Raw genomic sequence first — 20,253 nt, 5'->3', positions numbered from 1 at the left:
TTCCAAGTGGGAGCAACCATCTCTACCATCTCTACTCCTGTGAGAAGTACCCTTCCCTTGGCACTCAGCCTACCTCCACTGGGACTAACTAGCTGAAAGCTGGCAATGTAGAAGAGAGTCCAGCCTGAAAGGGTGAAGAGTGTGCAATTCCAGCCCAGAAAAGGGAAAGTACAAGGTTTTTAGGAAGATGTCCTCAGGGAGGTGACAAAGGAACAGCGAGCCTTGGATGATGACACACAGCTTTTAACCTTCTCTAAGGCCACCTACATTTCCATTTCGCAGAGGCCAAATGACTCTTGCTATTTTCTTTGCCCAGATCAGTTTCAGACACTCATTGCAGGGCTCACGTGTAGTGATGAGCTCAGCATTAGACAGATCTCTCTCAGAACTGAAAAAAAAAAATAAAATAAAATATTGTCACAATTACAAACAAGGTGTGTTTGCAGGAGGAATTAGTTTTCTTGGTATCCAGAGTGGATTCTTCTCTTCTTTTTTTCTTCTATCCCTGGTTAAAGGAAGTAAGGGATCACCAGTCCACACAAAGTAAACATTTGCAGCATATACCATGAGTTTGCCACCTTAGGAAATGGTGGATTTTAGAATATAAGATCACAGAGACCTAGGCCTCTGTAGAAAACAACTGTACTCAGTGCCTTATAAGACTAAATTATTTTCCATGCTGTGTAATATTACTTCTCCTTTCTATGCTTTGGAAATTCCCATGGTAGATTAGTCAGAGAGATAATTCTTCATTAATGAAGCACTCAACACCAAGACTTTTTTTTTTGTCTAACTTCTTAAGAATATGTAATTAGTTCCTACCTCATAATAATTGAATTAGCTTCTGCGCATACAACTGCATGCTTGTCAAAATCAACATCTGCCTTCTTGTAGAATAAACTATTCATTGCCCCTTTTGGATATCCACTGTAGCCCAAGGCAACCTAGAAAGAACCAACATACAAAGAAATAAAAGTTAATGTTGTTCTGGGACCTTTAGCCATTTACAGCCCAATGCAACTCCTGAAACCTGTTAATAACTTCGACAAGAAGCCTCATGTGATACTGTTTGGTAGTATTTATGCAGGTTTCCATGTCAAGATGATTGATTGTGGATCCTAATCATATATTTGTATGATATGTGAAGTTTCAGAAAATCATGAATATTTTTCCCCAAAATGATAATTTATGTTTCCAGAAACACATTTTCCAATTAACATGTAATACAATGATTATAAACAAACATCACAGAAGTTGATTAGGAAGAAGAAAATCAAAACAAAAGAGGCTGCTAAACCCAAAGTCACCAAAAAGATTTGAAAACTGTTAGCTACATTTTTTTAGCTGTGTCCATTTGGAAACATATAAAATATAAGCACAGAATTTCAATATGATAGTAGTAACAATGTCATCAGGACATCAGCTTATAAAAGTTCAGCAAATATGGGACTTAACCCCTTCTAACTGCTGACAGTATATTAAATAATCCATCATCTTAGTGTTCTGGGAAGGAGTTAGGGAATATAAACTCTTTTTCTTCCCCATAAAAGGTTGGTTTATGTTATTGCAACTTCACTAACATTTTTTAAGGAAGTCCATACGCTGCAAGTTAACTTCCTCATTTAGCTGCATAAACACAAACCTAGTAGAGTGCATTTCTTATAGCAGAAGTGTGCTTTTCTAAACATTTCTGTTGCTGATAATTTATTACATAGCAGTCTTACATGCATTACTTTCAGGTGACAACAGATCATGATTAGAAAGTTTTATGAGTGCAATTTTCAATACCACACAAATTTTTACTTACAATGTTGTCTTCTTTGTAAATCACTGTCCCCACTCCATTGTTATTGTCTGAGGATAAAAAGTCAGACAATCAGAGTCACAAATTCATACAATACTATGATATTACAACAAACCTGCTGGTCAAGAGATATAACATTCTTACTCATGCCTGTTGGTCCTATTGGGATAAAAGTTGCTGCTCCTTGCTTGACTACCTCCAGAAAATATTGAACAAGGTAAAGTGCTGACAAGAAGGCTAATCAAACATTAGGCTAATCAATGCACTTGCCTCCAGTCCTTGTTGGTCTCTGTCTCCTGTAGTCCATCTCAGTTGCCTGATCTAGTCCTCTTGTGTAGAAATGCCAAAATCTCAGACCTTCCCCACTGCTGGGACCAGCAGGTTTTCTTTTGTTGCAGCTCAGAAAGATTTTAAAAGCTATTTTCTCTGTCTGGAAAGCAAGTCCTGTTGGACCTTCCTCAAGGCACAGGCACTGGTATCTACTGCCCAGGACATCTTCCTGCCTCTTCCCCCTCTGCAAGAGGAAACAACCCCCCAAAATTTCCTTCTGTGGGAATGGGAAGGGAAAGCTTGAAAGTACTAAGCCAGGGGAGCTGCTGCAGTCGTGATCTTGACAGGGACTACCTGATCTCTGGCTGGTGCCATAAAACTCCACTTCTTTATCTATGAGCAAAGAGCAACTGCTACAATGATTAAATTCAGTCAAAATCTGCAATACTTTCTCTTCCATAAAGCAGCAAAGTACATTTAGCTAACAGGAGGAGAAGCACTGGGAAACAGCAGAAGGGATTTGGGATAAACTGGAAACCATCTGCTATGCTGCTGAGTGGACCATATTCTCACTTTGCACTTTTCAGTGGGACTGAACAAAAACCAGCTTTGTTTTGATGAAACCAACCACAACCAGCCAGCCTAATGGACAGTGTGAGAAGGAAACAGATAATTATGTCCATTTTTGTTTTCTTTTTATTTGTCATAGTGGTGTTTCTTTGCTTTTGCAAACCTATAGTGTAAAAACAGAAAAGTTTGCCAAAAACTACACTGGAACTGATGGTCTGCCATTTGGTACCATGGAGAAAATGGACCCAACAAGAGTCTCTTGCAGTCAGTCTAAGGAGTTAAAAATCCCTACCTGGTGAGGAAGACAGGAGAAGCACACTCCTCCTCTTCTTCCAGTTTGGCTTGCATTATAGAAAGAGGGATACTAAAGTTGGCTAGATATGCAGTTTCATGAATTACCTAACAGAATGCAACGTTATCAATCAAAGGGTTTTTTCCATATTTTACATTTCCAGGACTATGACTAACAATTATGTAGGATTTTTCTGCACTGAGTGAATTACTCAGCTAAATTTAGCAATACTGATATACTTACCACTTCTGGATGCTAATAAATCACAGAGCTGTATGGCATGGGTGTATTTGGGATTATTCATTTCAATGTATTTCTTCTCTTCTAATTTTAAGATTATTATCTTTTCATCTTTGCACTTTGCCAGAGCTTGAAAACAGTTCTTTGCTGTAGTAAGATTTTTTTCATATTCTTCCAGTTGGTCTTTTTTCTGTTGGTATTTTTTCAAGTGTTCCAAGTTCAAGTACTTTAAAATATTTCCATCAATATCCATTGTTGTAACATCAAATACAGATGTAACTGGGCTTAGACGATCATCAGAAAACACTCCTTTGTTTGAATTAAGTATTTGCATCTCTTTTTGACTGTCTATTTTTGGCACATTTGGTGCTGCAACAACATAGCTTTCTGTAAAGATGGTTTGAGCATGTTTTACTGAATCATTCAATGACTCCCTTTTTGTCATTTCACTTTCAAAATTTGGCCAGTAATTCACCTGTGAGACTTGTGCTGAATAAAGGAAATATATGTGCAAGATCAATATTTAATATAAAATATATCGTTGGTAATTTTTTCATTAATAAATATAAAGTGATAAATAAATTTTTCATTAATAAAGTGATATGGAATATACTTAAGCTGCAGCTTTTCATCACATTAGTAAAATAATATTTAAATTTTTTTATTACCACATTTTTTTCATAGTCAAAAGGGAAACTTTATATAGAATTCATGACTTTTTTTTCCCCAGGTGATTAAACTTTTGTCTCTACTTATATTTAACAAGTAGTAAAAATTTCCAAAACAAGGAGATTGTTTTAAAAAGATAGTAGAAAGTTACTGAAGTTGTTGTAGAGGAAAAATATGTATATCAATTAGGCATCTAAAACCCCCAGAAAATTCAATATATAGGTAGTGTGTTGTCATTTGTGAAGTACCAAAGCTTAACTTGTCTGCAAAAAAATCTACCTATTTCCCTCACTATCCTAAATACTAGTACCTGAGGTATATTTCTCATCTGATAAATTCTCAGATAAAAATGGCTATTTTCTTTTTTGTTGTTGTTGTTGATTATCTATGCATTATTTTTTTCAGGATTTCCAGGTTCCCTGAGACCACTCCTTCAATTTTTTTTTCTCACTTCACAGGCACCTCTACAAGCACTGGTGGCTCCTTTTCAAATTCAATAACTTGCACTCTTCATGATCCATGTGTTAGTAAATACCAACAATTTGTACAACGACATTATGAATCACATCTCAATATTCTCTAACAATCACAGGTATCTACTGTTAAGCTATTTAGCTACATCAGCTTCTCACAGTGACCTGAATGAATCACATAGAATCAACTGAAGAAAAATGCAGAGATCAAAATGGAAGAAAACACAGGGGATGAGAAATGACTGGCATGACTAGTTTCCCAGCCTGTGAATGTGCCACATGTGCACCCTTAGTCTAGGAGATATTTCAGTTCTGATACTGACCTTGAACCAACAATGTTGCACAATTATTACAAGGCATCCTGGACATGTAAACCTCACAGCCTTTCAGTGCATTAGGAAACCTTAACAGCACTTTTGGCACAGCATGGAGTTCCTTTGTTGAGCAGCCCAGGGCAATAATCCTTTTTGGCTTGCTTGCTTCACAGACGACAATTCCAGTTGTGTAAGGCTGCATGCACATACACAAAGAAATGAATGTGTAAATCAGAGTCCAGCCAGTTATGTGCATGTAAAGTAACAGCAGTCAAAGGATCTCATAGAAAAAGAATGGCATTTGTTGCCAAAGGGTAGGGATCAAGCAGTTTAGAAGTGTGCTGGTTCATGTGGATTTTTAGTCAGTTCTAGTGTGGCTACAGCACATAACTCAGCTGTAGCATTCAATATCAACAGCACAAATGCTTTGACTGAAATCAGAAAGGCATAAGAGGCAGATAGACCTTTGGAAAACCTGTAAATCCATAACACCATGAAAAAAGTAATGAGATGAATATCCCAATACCTGCTCAACAGCAGACTACTAAAAGAGGAGAAAGGAGTGACAAGACACAGTTTCAAAAAAAATGCCAACACTATTCAGAAGAACTCATGGTAGGAAGCACCAGACATCTATGTAGCTTCACAACCTTGAACAACTTTGTACGCCAAAAATTATTAGAGTCCAAGCATAAAGTCCTAACTACAGGACTGTGGTACACAAGTGACCCACACTGGGTCAGAGACACTCCTGAGGGACCACAGCCAGCAGATAACCCATGAGAGGTCAGGGCCAGTAAAAGAGCAGAGGAAGACTGTAAAAAAAGTACAGAGGAGTTGCAGACGAAGCATCACACACAGCTGCAACTTCCTGCACCACTCATCACCTCACTGAAGGTCTTGGGACCAATTGAGAGTAGCCTACAGTGAAAAGAATGGAAATTGAGACTAGGAAGGTGGGAAGGTAGGTGTTTGGGTTAAGGTAAACCTCAAAAAAAATGGAGGAAAGGTGTTTACTTTGGTGTTTAACTCCTTACATTCTTTTTTCCCCTTAACACCAAATTCAGTAAACAGAAATTTGCATTTATTGGAAATAAACTGAATTGAGTAAAAATTCCTCAAGTTTAGATGATTTTGCCTGCAACGCCAAGTCAGTAATTTTAAAATCAAGATCCTATTTGACAGTTTGGTTTTTTTAGCCTCAGTACCAATAAATATGGTTGAGATCACATAACTCACGGGTTTCTGCGATTCACTTGGTGAATTTTCCATATGTAGAGCTAAAAACATGCACAAGTCTTCTTTCTTCAGGTAAGGAGCCAGAGGACCTAGAAAGAAATAATGGACAGAAAATTTAATCTTGGAGAAAAAGTAGATAATGTCACAAAATTAGTGAACAATTACTGGTAAAAGACAGAAAGCATGATTTTCTAGCTCGCCAGTCCGAGGTGAAAGGTTTGGGAAAGCAGCTCCAACTTCTACACATGCTGAACTACAGAACTGTTTCTTAATAATGTATCAAAGCTCAATGTGCCAGTTACCCTGTAAAGAGTCTTGTCTTTGCACTTCACTCATCAGCACATGCACTTAGGCCTGCCAGTCCTCTGAGGAGAATCCTAATGATCATCCCAGCAGCTTTGGCTTGACAGAATGCAGAGGTATCCTGGATCTCTTTTTCTTTCTGGTTTTGTTTGTTTGTTTGGGGTTTCTTTACGCTATCTACTCTTTTCTGCTGGCATAGAGAATGATTTCTATTGATTTCAAGAGGGAAGAAGCAGCATGTGATTATCCAATATCTGAAACAGCCAATGTTATTACTCTATGTCATATTCTTCTTCAAAATTGCTATATGTCAACTATTATAGTACAAAATCTTCCCTATTTAGGTCATATTTTTTGCTAAGATTTCAATAACATCAGGTAAGACTGAAGAAAAAAAAGCATATAATTACTTTCACTTAAAGTAAATTTAAAATTAAGGCAAACATGCTGCCAGAGGGATATGTCAGAAGTTCATGCATCGGATGTCTGTGCTGTGTAATATCCAGCTCATTGCTTTCAGGACAATTATATTTATTCAATCCTGTTTAATGAAATGAAACTGTGATTATTAGCTAAACATTTACTAAATTTATTGCACTTTGCCTTCATCATTCATTCCTTCTGTTCCTCCATTCTCTTCTGAGTCACTGGGCACTGGAAGACAGAAAAGAAAAAGGTTAGATTAGAAATAACAGATATGAACAGGTGACATGAAGTACAGCAGTGTATCAGCCCTCCTCCTGTCATTATCAACACTAACAGATTATCCACTGTGAGTTGGGCATCTCAGAAGCCACAATTAGTTTAGGACAATATTTGATAGTCAGGACATCATAGTCCAGCCTCTGACACTTTATTCAGAAAGAAACTATAATAAAATGAATGGAAATTTCACAGATATAAAACAGATAACTGAATGCCACGTAGAAATAATTGTGGCTCCCCAACAGCTGGTGGTGGTGACAACGGGATTGGGTTGGGCTTTTGTTGTTGAGTTTTCTGTTGAAAGTTTGATTTTTCTGAGTTTCCATGAAGTTTGAACAAATCCATAATGCTTTCCTCAAATACAGAAAGGCCAATACCTACACTGTCCCCTCTCTCCCTTTGCTTTCACACTCAGGACTGACTCTCCTGTCCTTGATACCGAGTCTCTGCTTGTTCATTTCTGCCATAATCCTGTCATCCACTTTATGTGAACTTCATCATCCTGGTTCTCACTCTTCCCATGAGCTTGATTTCATTCTACTGCAATTATGTACTGCAAATATGCACTATTCTCCTTGATTTTCTCCTCCCCTTACTCCTCTTCAGTTATGTAGTCTTCCCCAAGTCACTTATCCATTTTATCTTCACACTCCATGGAGATCTGCTCAGCAACTTTTTTGGAGTTTCTATCTTCTAATTCCAGTTTTGTTCCAATTCTTGATTTGATTTCAAATCCATATTCCCCCTCAGCAAGAGCAATGGTGCTTCAGCTTATAAATCATTAAGATTTCAAAATTTTAGTTCAGTACTGATTTTGCTTAAACCAAGCAAGGAGTACAAAAGAAAACTCAAACCCTGTACCTCCAAAGTTCATCCATTTAAGGCTAGAAGAAATCCAAAGAAAAGGCTTGAAATAAGAAAGCTATCATGAAGGATGCTGATTAGCCATTTGGGGGAAATCTAAAACTTACTGACTAAGAGATACAGCAGAAAACCCAGAAAGTTGCTATATCATTCCTCTGTCTTTACAACTGTAACCAGTTATGGGATCTGGCCATGTACAGACCTCAAGGACAGAATTTCTGTGTAATTCTGCCTTCTGCATATTGAGAACTATTGTGGCAGAAGTGGTATATGCAGGGTACAGATATTTATAATAGTATCAAAGGAAGGCTGGAATGAAGAGAACTAACTTAAGGGTAACTCTGTTCAAGTTACAGTAATTATATCCAATTTAGAACCAGATTTTTTTTTATTTATTACATGCTGCAAAAGGGGCTTTAAAGAAAAATAGATAGTAACATGCCATGCTTCTAAACTTAAATATCGAGTAATACCAAGAGAAGACAAATGGAACAGTACAAAAGGATGAGGAAATTAATCTTAACCATACCTGATTTAGGTTGAGTTCCACACTTTGTTTGTTTCCACTGAAAAAAACAAATGAATAAACTCCTAATAAATTTATTTAAAGCATAAGTGAACATTTAGTTAGTACTTTCCACAATTTGACTGCTCAAATCTGCCACTATATCTAACAGCTATTAATCAATCTACCATGAAGATTTCTTGGACCACAGGACAAAGATGGGTCCCTGAAGTCATTCTTTATTCCAGTTCTAAAGCTTTTTTCTACAGAGAAAGACAAAAGTCAATCACACAGTCTACTCTCCTCCAACCATTTACTAAGTTTGTCAGTAGTCTTGAGTGTCTCAGTTCCCTCTTTTTCCAAGTCAGACTGCTTTACTTCCATCAAATGTATCTGATGGATCTTCAAAAGTGAAGCAATATATTTCTATGTCACCTGCTTCCACATCTGACGTGCCTTCTACCTGCTGAATTATTTTGTTATTACATACAGGAATGACTTGCTCCCAAAACTCCAATCACTTTCAAAATTATGACTGAAAAGCTCTGATATGAATAATCAGGTGAATACATACTTATATATGATCAAACACTCATGAACACTCAATGTATTTTAAAAAGCTTTCCATCTAATGCTTTGTAAAAACAACAGAAAAAAAAAACAAATGAAAACTCCCCCCAGAATGATGACTCATATCAAAGCAAAATAGTCCATGCTTTTATTAAATGAATATTGAAAAGTATTTCAACAACTCTTAGTCTAATCTTCAAGATGCAAACCTACCCCATGATAGTCAAAGTTTTTCTTTAATTCTTCAACAATTTGCTTTCGATCTTTCTAAAAGAAAAAAAAAAAAAGAAAGAGAAAGTTAAAAGCAAACAAATAAACCAGGCAATCACAGAATCACTGAGGTTGGGATCCTTCTCTGGACGTCTCCAGTCCAGACCTCCTGCTCAAGGCAGGACGAACTAGAGCAGATCTCTTGCGGCCATGCCCACTCAGGTTTTGAATATCTCCAAGGACAGGGGTTCTACAACCTTTCTGGGCAACATGTTCTAGTGCTCATTTCCTCCCAGTAAAAAGGCTTTTTCTTCCATTTCAGTGCAATTTTCTGTATTTCAAATTGAGCCCAATGCCTCTTGTCCCATCACTGGGCACTACTGAGAAGGGTCTGGTTCTGTCTTTTTTACTCCTACCCATCAGGTGTTTATGCACATCCATAAGATCCCACCAGAGCTTTCTCTTCTGCAGGCTGACCAGTCTCAGCTCTCTCAGCCCCTTCTCATATGAGAAATACTCCCATCACTTAATCATCTTCATGGCCTTTAGCAGGACTTGCTCTCCCATGTCCATATCTTTCTCATACTGGGGTGGTCAGAACTGGACACAGAACTCCAAGCACAACCTCACCAGTGCTGATCAGATGGGAAGGATGTATATTCTGCTAGAGCTCCTCTCCTACGTACAAGAGCAAGAACTGATGTGTTTGTCTGTATGTCAGCTATAAGTAAACTGACTCCCCTGCCCCCAAACATATAGTTACATTATGACAATAAATAATAATATTACAGATGCATACTTTGTTAGTTTCTTTGGATGATTCTTCTACACAGTGAATTGTCCTGATTTTCACATCCTTCAGAAGTTTCTGACAATCAAGACAGGGAAGTTTGGTGCTGTAAAGAACATCAGTCTCTTCTATTTTCGTTTTTGATCTGAAAAATACATGTATTTGCACAATTAATTCCATTTCTGCAAAGCTAAAACTAAACGTGATGCTTACATTTTTTAAAAGAAATTTACTATTTTCACTGAAGACTATTATTTCTGATTAGATTATTCTCTATCTCCTCCTTCAAGTTTTCTATTCCATCTTGATTTTACCTTCTAACATTTGATCCTTGTTGCTTCCTCCACTTCTGTGTATATTAAAGTGCTATTGTTATGAGCCATATGGTTTTACAGACTAATGATTCTCTAAGTACTGATAGCTAGAGTCTTAAGTGATCTCGTTGACTTGACTTGACTACTCTTGTTAGCCTAAGGACCACCAAAAAGACTGCCAGGCAGAATGCTGCAAAACTGTGTCTTTCAAAAACTGTTCAGAACTTTGTCACAACGAGACTGGGTGATTATTTTGGCAGTGCAGGAATACAAGGTGAGAACACACCTTCTTGGAAGAGAGGAAACGCACACATTGAAATGTTGATTGTAAGCTCAGAGCTGTAAAATGTGAAGTCTTTGAAACTGAGTTAGTAGGTGAAGTACAGATGGAAAGGTTAAAGAGAATACCCACAATTAGTTACTGACCTATTCACTTTACACACTATTCACATTCAGTGTAACAAAGAATACCTGCAAAGTCACTCTATTTTGAGATTTGTAACAACAACCTGTATAGGAGGGCATTTGCTTCAGCGTGGAGAACAACACTCCGTTTTACATATGGAGTTCTTTGGCTCTTTCTTCCTGCAGAGGGCAAGTTTGCATATAATATACCAATGGGGTATCCATTATAACCTGCTCCAAACTGCCAAAAAAACCAAATGAAATAAAATAATCAGAAGTTAACAAATCCTTCCAAACATTTTAACCCTCTACTAATACAGCTTCAAAACCTAAATATATACTGCCTAAATATTTCTAGGTACACATAAGTTCTAAGTTTTATAGCAGCTTATATTAGATTTTTAATCAGCTTTAACACCTGGTCACAAGCATCCTACCACCCTACCATGTTACCTCTTTTAACACAGTCAAGAGCTAATTTTGCTTTTGCATGCAGTGGAGTCATTGTTCCCCACCAATTCCACCACCGTCTCTTTGTCTCTCCCTTTGCAAGAAACTTAGGATCCTCTTATTCAGTGACCCCCACAGATTATTTTTTAAAGTTAAATTTAAAATATTGTTATTACTATTTTTATTTATTATGGGAGAATATGTTCATGAGGGAAGTTCATCTCTCTTAACTTCTTTACATGTTTATACCTGACTAGTCGCCCTGAATCCCTTTATATTCAAGAGAGAAAATCAAGTCTACCTGGGCTATTCAGACTCTGGATTGGGATGAATGACAGTCTAGATCTCTACTGAGTACAAAGGGGAGTCAGGGCAAATAACTCAGAAGGCAGCACTTACACCGCAGATACCTACATTGTGTCAAAGAAACAAGACTCCTTGGAGCACTGAAAACAAATTTTACAAGTGTAAAGAGAATTCAAAGTACTTACAAAATATCCATCCTGACTGTAGAGTGTACACCCCACACCTCGGTCTGGATCATCTTTTGGCAAAGAGAGATTTTCGTGTCATTAAAAACATACTTTTTTCATACTTAAAACCATATTTTACATATTAACATGTAGTACTTTAATGATATAAAAATGGAAGGCATAAATGACTGCCTATATGTTGAAAGAACCCCTCCATGCATATACATTACGCAATTCCAGACAGATATCCATATATAGTAGCATAATGAAGCATAACCAGTATCAAGTACAAAAATTGTCAGATTCCAGAATACAAAACCTTAAAATCTGACTTATGGTACACTTACTCTTTGATTAGTAATTGCAGGATATTAACTAGATTAAATCCTGATAACAGAATTGTTTCCTCCCTCCAAAATGGATTAAGTGACAAAATATCTTTTTCTAGGTTTCTATAACATGTAGTGCTATCTTCTGCTTTATGTTTAAGCTTGGTATTGCAGCAAACATCATAAACAATAACATTAAATATTAGTGTAACAAATAAAATAATGTAACAAATAAAAAAATGACAAATATTTTACCAGTTATGTTAGGAAAACATGCAATTTCTCTGATACCACCTTTGTTTGCACTAGCTGAATGAATCATTGGCAATAGTAAAAAATAAATATACAGTAATCTACGCTTTATATTTGGCTACTATTTTTTATATAGTCTCCGATCATAACTTACCAGATCTTGCTGCTAGAAAATAACAAAGCTGCAATGCATGTCGATGAACATTTTCCTCCAGGTTTCCTTGCTGGAGTTGGGAACATTCCATTAAAAAAAAAAGCAGTGAAAAGCATTTTTCACCCGTTTGACAAGCACATCTTTACTATCTTCACTGATACATATATTAAACAATGAACAATATTCTTCAAATTCTTTAGCATGATCATTGACCAACTTGAAATTGATGTTTAGCTGTTCCTTGCATCGTATTTTTGTGGTAATATTTTTCACTGTTTCAAAGCTTGTCATGGGTAAGAGCACAGTGCTGCTTATATGACTTCTGAGGAAGAGGCTGTCAGTTTGTTCAGTATCTTCCTTAATCACTGAATCATCTCCCTTTTTTTCAGGAGCTACTGGCCAGTAATAGACTGAAGAAACTGAACCTAGAAAGAAACACTGAAAGTCACTTAAGTGCCATTAGAGTTGGGTGAGACAACCAATTCACATGTTTTTTGTTTGAAACAGTGGGACAATTTTCTATTGCATTGCAATTCTGTGTATACACTAGTGTCCAATGGCTCTATAGTCACTCACACCTTAAATCACTCCCATTCCAATGGGATCTCAATTGAACATAAGAACTATTGCAACAACTGCTTTTTCACTTTCATAAATGATCTCCCACAGTTTGCCATTCCTTTGTCAAGCAGGAATTCACACTTGTGAGAGACTATTTACACTTTTTAAAAAATTATTACCTGAGCCACCTATAACATTCTTCTAGACATGATGTTTAGAGGGGTCATTTATGAACTTGTTATTCAGGTAGAACTGCAGTTAAAACAGATTTATTAAAAATGTATTATATACCTTGAATGAGGAATGTGGTGCAAGCTGTGCATGGTTTCCTGGACATGTACACAGTGCAGCCACGCAAAGAAAAGGGAAGACATCGAATGATTTGTTGTACAGCATGCAACCCAGATTTGGAGAAACTCAGGGCTACTATTTTGTGTACCTTGTCAGACTCACATATTACAATCCCAGTCTTATTGAACTGAAGAGGAAAAAAAAAAAAGAAGCTTATTTTTCCTCAGCAAATTGGATTTTACAAGTATGCATGCTTTATACAGGTTCAAAAATACACTATAGTTTTGCCACATTGTATTACATATAACTGCACTTTAGTCCCACAATCTTTAGATCACAACTTCTCTTTATGAAAAGTTAATGCAAATGTGGTATGAATTGATTTTTTTCTGTGCCTTAGTTCTCAAAAAATCCAGTGCTGCTCCAATTAAGAGAAACATAGAAGCAGAACTGCAATCAATCAGAAAGATCAAAATATAGATTTCTAAAACACACTCAGAGTAATTGGGGGCTTTAGCCAAATTTCTCCAAAACCATTTATATTCACACCACACACACATACATATAGTTGCATTCTTTATAAATACCACATTAGGTGTGATAGGGAAAAAAAGACAGGGCTATTAAAGTTGATAAATAATTGTTCAGGTTATTTAAATTTTTTGCACACTAATGTCCACTGTTGCTACAACAGTGCAAAAAATAAATTATACTATCACTAGATGTATCCTCCCTACAAAGCTGGCAGAGGCACTACGTGGTACCAGAACCTCTGAGTAATTTAGATGTGAAATGAAAACCTGCAGATTAATCCACCTTTCTTCAGAAAAGAACAGCAGCTTTGGGATTCATTGATGCCTCTCAATGAGACTACAAACATGTATTTCCATAAATTTCCCAAAGAAATCATAGCATTAAGCAAAGCAAGAGTGAATAAAGCAGTATCAATGATCTCAACAGAGACCTGCTACTGACTGTCTGACCAAAAGGAAAAGGGGTTTTTTTAATACTTTGAGCAATCATTTGAGGATCTTTTGATAATGGTAGACTAACTACTGGAGACAGCAGCTAGAAAAGTAATATGTTGATGATACACCTACAGCTCTGGAAATATTCCAGAGCCTATTTTCATTACAGTAACAAATGAGAAAAGAGATATTTTTACATTTGATTCTAACACAGAAGAAATTACCTTAAATCTGAAAATTGAAAGCCATTTCAATAAAAATTATGTTGATGTGATACACAGAAAAGGATTTTGTAAGAACAGAATTACGCTAATTATTTCAGAAACACATACATCAGCAAATTTAAGGAATTATTAGGAAGTTTCTTGGTAAAACAATCCTAGGACTAAGAGAGTCTGACCTAGTAGAAGAGAAACAAGTGTGAGATGTCCTAATGTAAAGGAAAAGTCAGTGAGACCTTTTTGGTTGAAGCAACAGGTCTTTGTTGAAACCAGAATCAGATAAAAAGAAAGGAAGTACAGGCAATATGAAGAATGAGCATAAAGGAATAGTGTAGCACGTACAGATAAAATTAGAAAGACTAAATAACTGAAAAAAATACAGGCAACTTTACTAGAAAGGCACACAGAAGGCAAAAAAAAAAATGGATAGATACAAAACTACAGAAAGAAAATCAGAGGAAGCATAGTTACATTATACAGCAGGAAAGGAGAGCAAACAAGAATACAGAAAAGGCTGCACAGCAATGAGATGAAACCAAAACCAAGCAGAGCAAGATCCTGCTTTGGAAACAGAAACAAAAAAAGCAAATACAATATAGAAATATCTTCTAGCCACAAGAGTCAGGACACTACTGTGCTTCAGAGTCATTCATATGAAGAATTGTAATCCATAAGATAATAACAGCTCCAAGGAACTGTTTCTGTGCTCCAAGAAGTACATTCACACTCTCCATGCTGTCTACTACCATCCTAGCTAGGCTGTTGATTTGAACACATGAATATTCTTTTACCAGGGTTCTTCACTGGCTTTGTGCCATTTCTAATGGACAGTGACAGCTCTGGTTAAATAACTGAAACTATGTGCATCTCCAGGATTATCGGGAACAGAAACTGAAACTGGTTCAGCACTCACACAAAGGACAGAGGGAGGACTGGCTCACAGAACCATTTACTATTTTAAATCACAAGTAAATATAAAATAATCTTTGCTATAACCCTACATGTACACAACTGCACATCATTGTATCCTCATCTTTCAAGCAGGCAAAGTAAATACAACCTTGTGCCACTTTTCCATGGCAATCTCCTTCCATTTCATTAAAGGGTTCATTAACAATTAGGGCATCTTGGTATGCCCCAGTGATATCACATAGTGATTGGAAATGAAAAAATTGGTATTAATTGATACTTAGGAATCTAGTATCTTTATATAATTTCATCAGATTACAGTGAAAAACTGAACAGCATCAGTCAGTACCAGTAACTTTTTAAAACACAGGACTGGAATGGACCACCTAACACATAAGTCTCACTGCAGCACAAAAGTGGCAAGACGTTTATGTTACAAAAGCTTTGCCTGATGGATATCATTAGATATTTTAAAGGATAACTCTCAGTAAAATAACCAGCATAAATATTTCCTAGCAATGATAGCCTGTTACATACCTCATCAGATGGGGCATGACACTCTGGAGACTCCTCCATAAGACGAGCTAGAAACATATACAAATCTTTCTTTTCTAAGCGTATGCCTGAACGATTGACTGAAGGACTGACTGAACAGATACAAATAAGATCATAATTAGTAGGCAAATTCAAATAGGTTCTTGCAACAGAAAAGATGCTGCAGATTACTGCACTTTTGGTAATATGGGGAATGAAGGAAGAGTATTTGGTTTAAGGAAAACATAGAAATACGTAATTTATTTTTTTTAATGTACTGCACATACAGATTAACTGTCAGAAAATGCAAGTGAGACAGAGAAAAGTTTGTGGTGTTATCTAATGAGTGCACCACATATTGCCAAAGAACACTGTGCTAGTTAACAGGCAAAAAGTAATACCATCATCCAAACAACAAATATAAGAAACCCCACAGAAATCACACTGAAAGAAAAGCTCTAGGCTGTGGTTAAACTCCTGCTGCTCATTCCATCTACAAAGAAATATCTCAACTTGAGATAAAGTTGTTATATCCTGGTTTTGTATTATTTCCTAAAGCAGAAGAGATGTGCCTGTTTCAGTTGACTCTATTGAGATGATTAACAAAGAAATACAAACCAGTTGCCATGTCCTCAACTCCAGGTGTCCTCTTCCAATGAAAAAACTTATATTTGAAGTATAGTGCTGTAATAAAGAGAATATATGTGTGTGTATATAAATTTGTATATAAACATGTCACATGAGTTTATTCATGTTTTAAAAATAATAAACACTCTTCATCTCACATAAGTGCACACAAAATATAGAGGAAAATCTGGTATCTTGCATTGCCATTCCCCTTTCTTTTTGCCAGAGCAACAAATCTTCAGAAGAAACAAAACTAATTTGTGCCTTCCCCATTATTATGCATCTTACCAGTCCAATGACAAAGTACTTCACAGCACCTGTTCTTGCAAAACACCATTAGCACAAGCATTAGTATTTACCACTGACAGATAACTCATCACTTCAGGATTCACCATGTTTTTCTTCTTTCATTATTTTCCACCAAATCCTGGTGGTTCTTCCAGTATGTTTACCCTCAGTGTGATACAACAGAACAATTCTGTACTTCACCTACCTGCAGGTCTGTAACCAGGTCTGTTACTTGTCTTCACCGATAACAGCTTTCAAAGGGATAAAATGAACGCTTTTATATCTTCCTTCTCTTCTGTGAGTCATAGTTGTGTATGTTTTGTTTTGCTTTCAATACTACCTTGAACCCACCCTGTCAATATTTGTATGCTATGTGAAGATCAGTGTGATGAATTAGAGAAGGTGGCCAGGACAACTAGGCAATGACCTGCGACCAATATGCACGGATAAATGCTTTCCCCTTAACCTAAAGTAATAAATTAAAAGATAGATTTGTATTGGAATTGCTGTTTAGCACTCCTCAAATCTCTAATAAAACATCTTCAGGCCAGGTGAACAACTGGACAATCTAAACACCTATTTTATGATGTGTATTCCCCTATGAAATACAGTCTGCCAATACTTACCTACGTCAAACATATACAAAGCAGTACTGTCCAATATTGGAAGGGTTTGCTATAAAACCAACATAATTTCTCTAAATTACTTAATACTATTTTCCATATTCAATCCTGCTGTTCACACCTTTTTCCTTTTTTAATGACTACAGACTTCCTCTTACTACAGTGCTTTAGGGACGCATCAAAACGTACCAAGCAGACGGAATTTCTAAAGTTTTTTCATTATCTTTTAATACTGCCACTACGTGGAAGCAGACTCATTGTTCTGTTAAACTGAAGCAGAAAGTCAGTCAATAGAAAGAGCAGACAGTTCTGAAATTTGATAGAAAAACAACTCTTTAAGTGTTGTTTTTCTTGGACTGGTAGTTCCTCCGAGCAACAGGTGACAGGTGCAAGCCTCCTCTCTCTGCAGCCATGCCAGCAGAGGGGATGTAATTCTGAACAATGCAACTGGGAAGAATGAGGAAGCTCATGGGAAAGGAAAGTACATATGAAGATGCTGGATCCACTTTCCTATTAAATCAGACCAAGATAGTGTTTTTTTAAAAGGCTCCGCTTTTAAAATTAACAAATTCTGGAGTTTGTAAGTTCTAAAGCTGCAATGTTACTAATTTAAGCATCAGGTATATCCTTTCTGCCAGGTGCCCTACTCAAAACTGAGGGCTGGATTTCCAGTGCATGTATTTAAACCTGGAAGTGGGGTGGCTCTGCATTGGCCTGGGCCAGCAGTTCAAGAACCACAGCTGACAGAATACGTCATGGTAGTTCAGCTGGTTTAAAACCACCCCGCCTATGAGAAGAAATGGAAACAAGTCTCAAGAATCCAGCTATTCTGTAGTTGGGTGGGGAGTTTTTGTTATTTTTAGGTGGGGTTTTTTTGTTGCTTTTGTTTCTTTTTTCTTGTTCAACTTGATATTGGCTTTATTTACAGTGTCATTCAAGATTACAATGGTAATTAACTGTAGGGGCTTACTGCTTCTACATCATGGTGTCTTCAGACTAACAAACTGAAATAGGGTAGTACTTTCAGTAGCTCAGCACATCAAGCTATTCATATTAATTTCAGCTTCCAGATCCCACTTATATGCCTGATAATGAGACAACTCTATCCTAACTTCTGTTTCATAAAGAAAAATAAAAAATAGTGGAATCATTTCTACCTAAAAAAAAAAAGCTTTACATATCCTCTTAGCTCTCCGGACCAGTTTCTGTTGCTTGTTAACTTTGCCTTAAGAGAAACCATATGGAGGAAAAAGGTGAAGAGAAGGGGAAGTGAAGTTTGTCCACCTAATATACCTGCCTTCTTCCTTAAATGACAGAAGCATTAGAGCAAATTGAAAATATACACTTAGAAAAACCAGTATACAGCCATGTTTGCCTCCAGAGAAAAACAACAGAGCAGATCTGACAGTTTCTTTCTGGTTGCAGGAAATAAACTCCCAGGAATAGAGTAAGTAATGTTTCATATCTGATCTGTTTCCTGCCTTTTTTTCAGTAATCTCTAAATGGTGCAGATACACATATATCCACAAATTTCAACTTTTTGGGTGTTCTTTTAGGCATTAGGATGCACTTCTAATACATTAGTAAAAGGGGTTTTTTTCTTTTTACAAGTAGAAAACAAAAAGGGGAACTAAGGTAAACACTGGAAAAATTGAGTATTCCTTCTTAGCCTGATCTTGTTTCTCATATACCCTAAAACAGATATGCTCAGGTAATCAGAAACAGAACTTGTTCGAATGTGAACAAGTAGTAACTAATGTTAAAGCATTTAACATGGCTAGAAATGTGTGATTTGGAAATGAAGAAGAAAAGCAATTTAGAGCAGAAATTTAAAAAAAAATCACAAACTAAAAGCATCTGTACAGCATTGGGGGTCAGCAAAACCTAGAGGACTTGAATTAAACCTTATTGTGGCTGCTAGCAATGAAGAGGCAAAGGGTGAGAGGGCGTGCAGGAGGTAAACTCAAAGGGAGCTACTGGAGCATGAAAGCACATTCACTAGTTCAAACAGTGACACTTAGTGCAAAACAATATTCAAGTGGTCTTACACTTTGAAGGATGAATAAATAGCTTCCTCTTGCAATTACCAGTTGTTTTAGTTTGGTTTTTTTAAGGTACCAGAAAATTACAGATGGAGGAGTTTCAATAAATGGGAATTGTGTAACTAATCCTGAGACTGTTCTTATTCTCAGACAGCATATTCTCAAGAATGGAGTATCATTACTTAGGGTTGGAAAGAAAAATTACTATGTTATAAAATGGCTGCAGCTGTGACAACAGAGAATCTCCCTAAAACAACAGGTCATTTCAGCTCTGCTCCTTGAAGATGTTTCTGTCCTGTGCGTTACTATGCAGCTCACAAACTGCCCAATACCATCGATTTTCAAAATGCACCAACAGAGTTCAAATAAAGCAGCTGAGGTATACCAGTGAAGAGGTTTTAGATATTCTGCCTTATTCAAAGCACCATTCCTAAGAGGAGCTGCACAAGAAGACAAGGAAAAGATTCATTTCAGAGTCCAAAGATGAAGATCTTTGGATCTCAGAGGAGGCTTCCTCTCCTTTAACAACCATGTGTTGGAGTGCCTGGTTACTCCACAGGAGAATCCACAGCCAGATGAGCAAAATCATCCTCCAACCCAGGACTTCTTACAGCCAGTGTGTGCTCACCTACCACAGAAACCTGTGCCAGTGGGCAAGGACAACTAACCTGCAATCAACATGTTTGTTCAGAACAGGTTTGCTTTGAAGGACCCTGCAGGAAATTCACAATAAAGGAAAAGAATGATTAAGCACTAATGAGCTTCTTGGTTATGTATGGGGGCACATTGCACCAAAGCTTTCCAGCCTTCATGTGGGAATGCACAGCAAAATCACTTTTTGAAATGTGGAAGTATAGAGCCTCTCAAAGCTTAAATCAACTTCATGAATCCCTTTTAAGCCTTCTGTGTGCATAGTATGACTTACCAGGTGAGTGACACTCATTCTGCTTCTTGGTCCTCTGAATTCACTGGATGCATCCCTGCTATCTGCCAT

At 36.9% G+C, this 20,253-nt stretch overlaps 1 protein-coding gene across 1 annotated transcript; it reads right to left on the bottom strand.

The window, feature by feature from the left end:
- Positions 1–243: 243 nt before the first annotated feature.
- On the bottom strand, positions 244–20,253 carry LOC108640975 (cytidine and dCMP deaminase domain-containing protein 1-like). The gene is made up of 12 exons (XM_018080076.1): positions 20,185–20,253; positions 16,800–16,845; positions 15,683–15,792; positions 9,032–9,085; positions 8,273–8,309; positions 6,778–6,828; positions 5,872–5,960; positions 4,642–4,828; positions 3,180–3,665; positions 1,808–1,854; positions 823–944; positions 244–388 (listed from the first exon to the last, which is right to left on the bottom strand). Exons 1-12 carry the CDS (start codon positions 20,251–20,253, stop codon positions 244–246), a joined length of 1,443 nt encoding a protein of 480 aa, XP_017935565.1.

This window comes from Manacus vitellinus, unplaced genomic scaffold (genome assembly GCF_001715985.3).
Source record: "Manacus vitellinus isolate BGI_N305 unplaced genomic scaffold, ASM171598v3 scaffold_5_pilon, whole genome shotgun sequence".
In the NCBI taxonomy this organism is placed as follows: Eukaryota; Metazoa; Chordata; class Aves; order Passeriformes; family Pipridae; genus Manacus; species Manacus vitellinus.
This window is presented reverse-complemented; position numbering and strand designations above follow the sequence as displayed.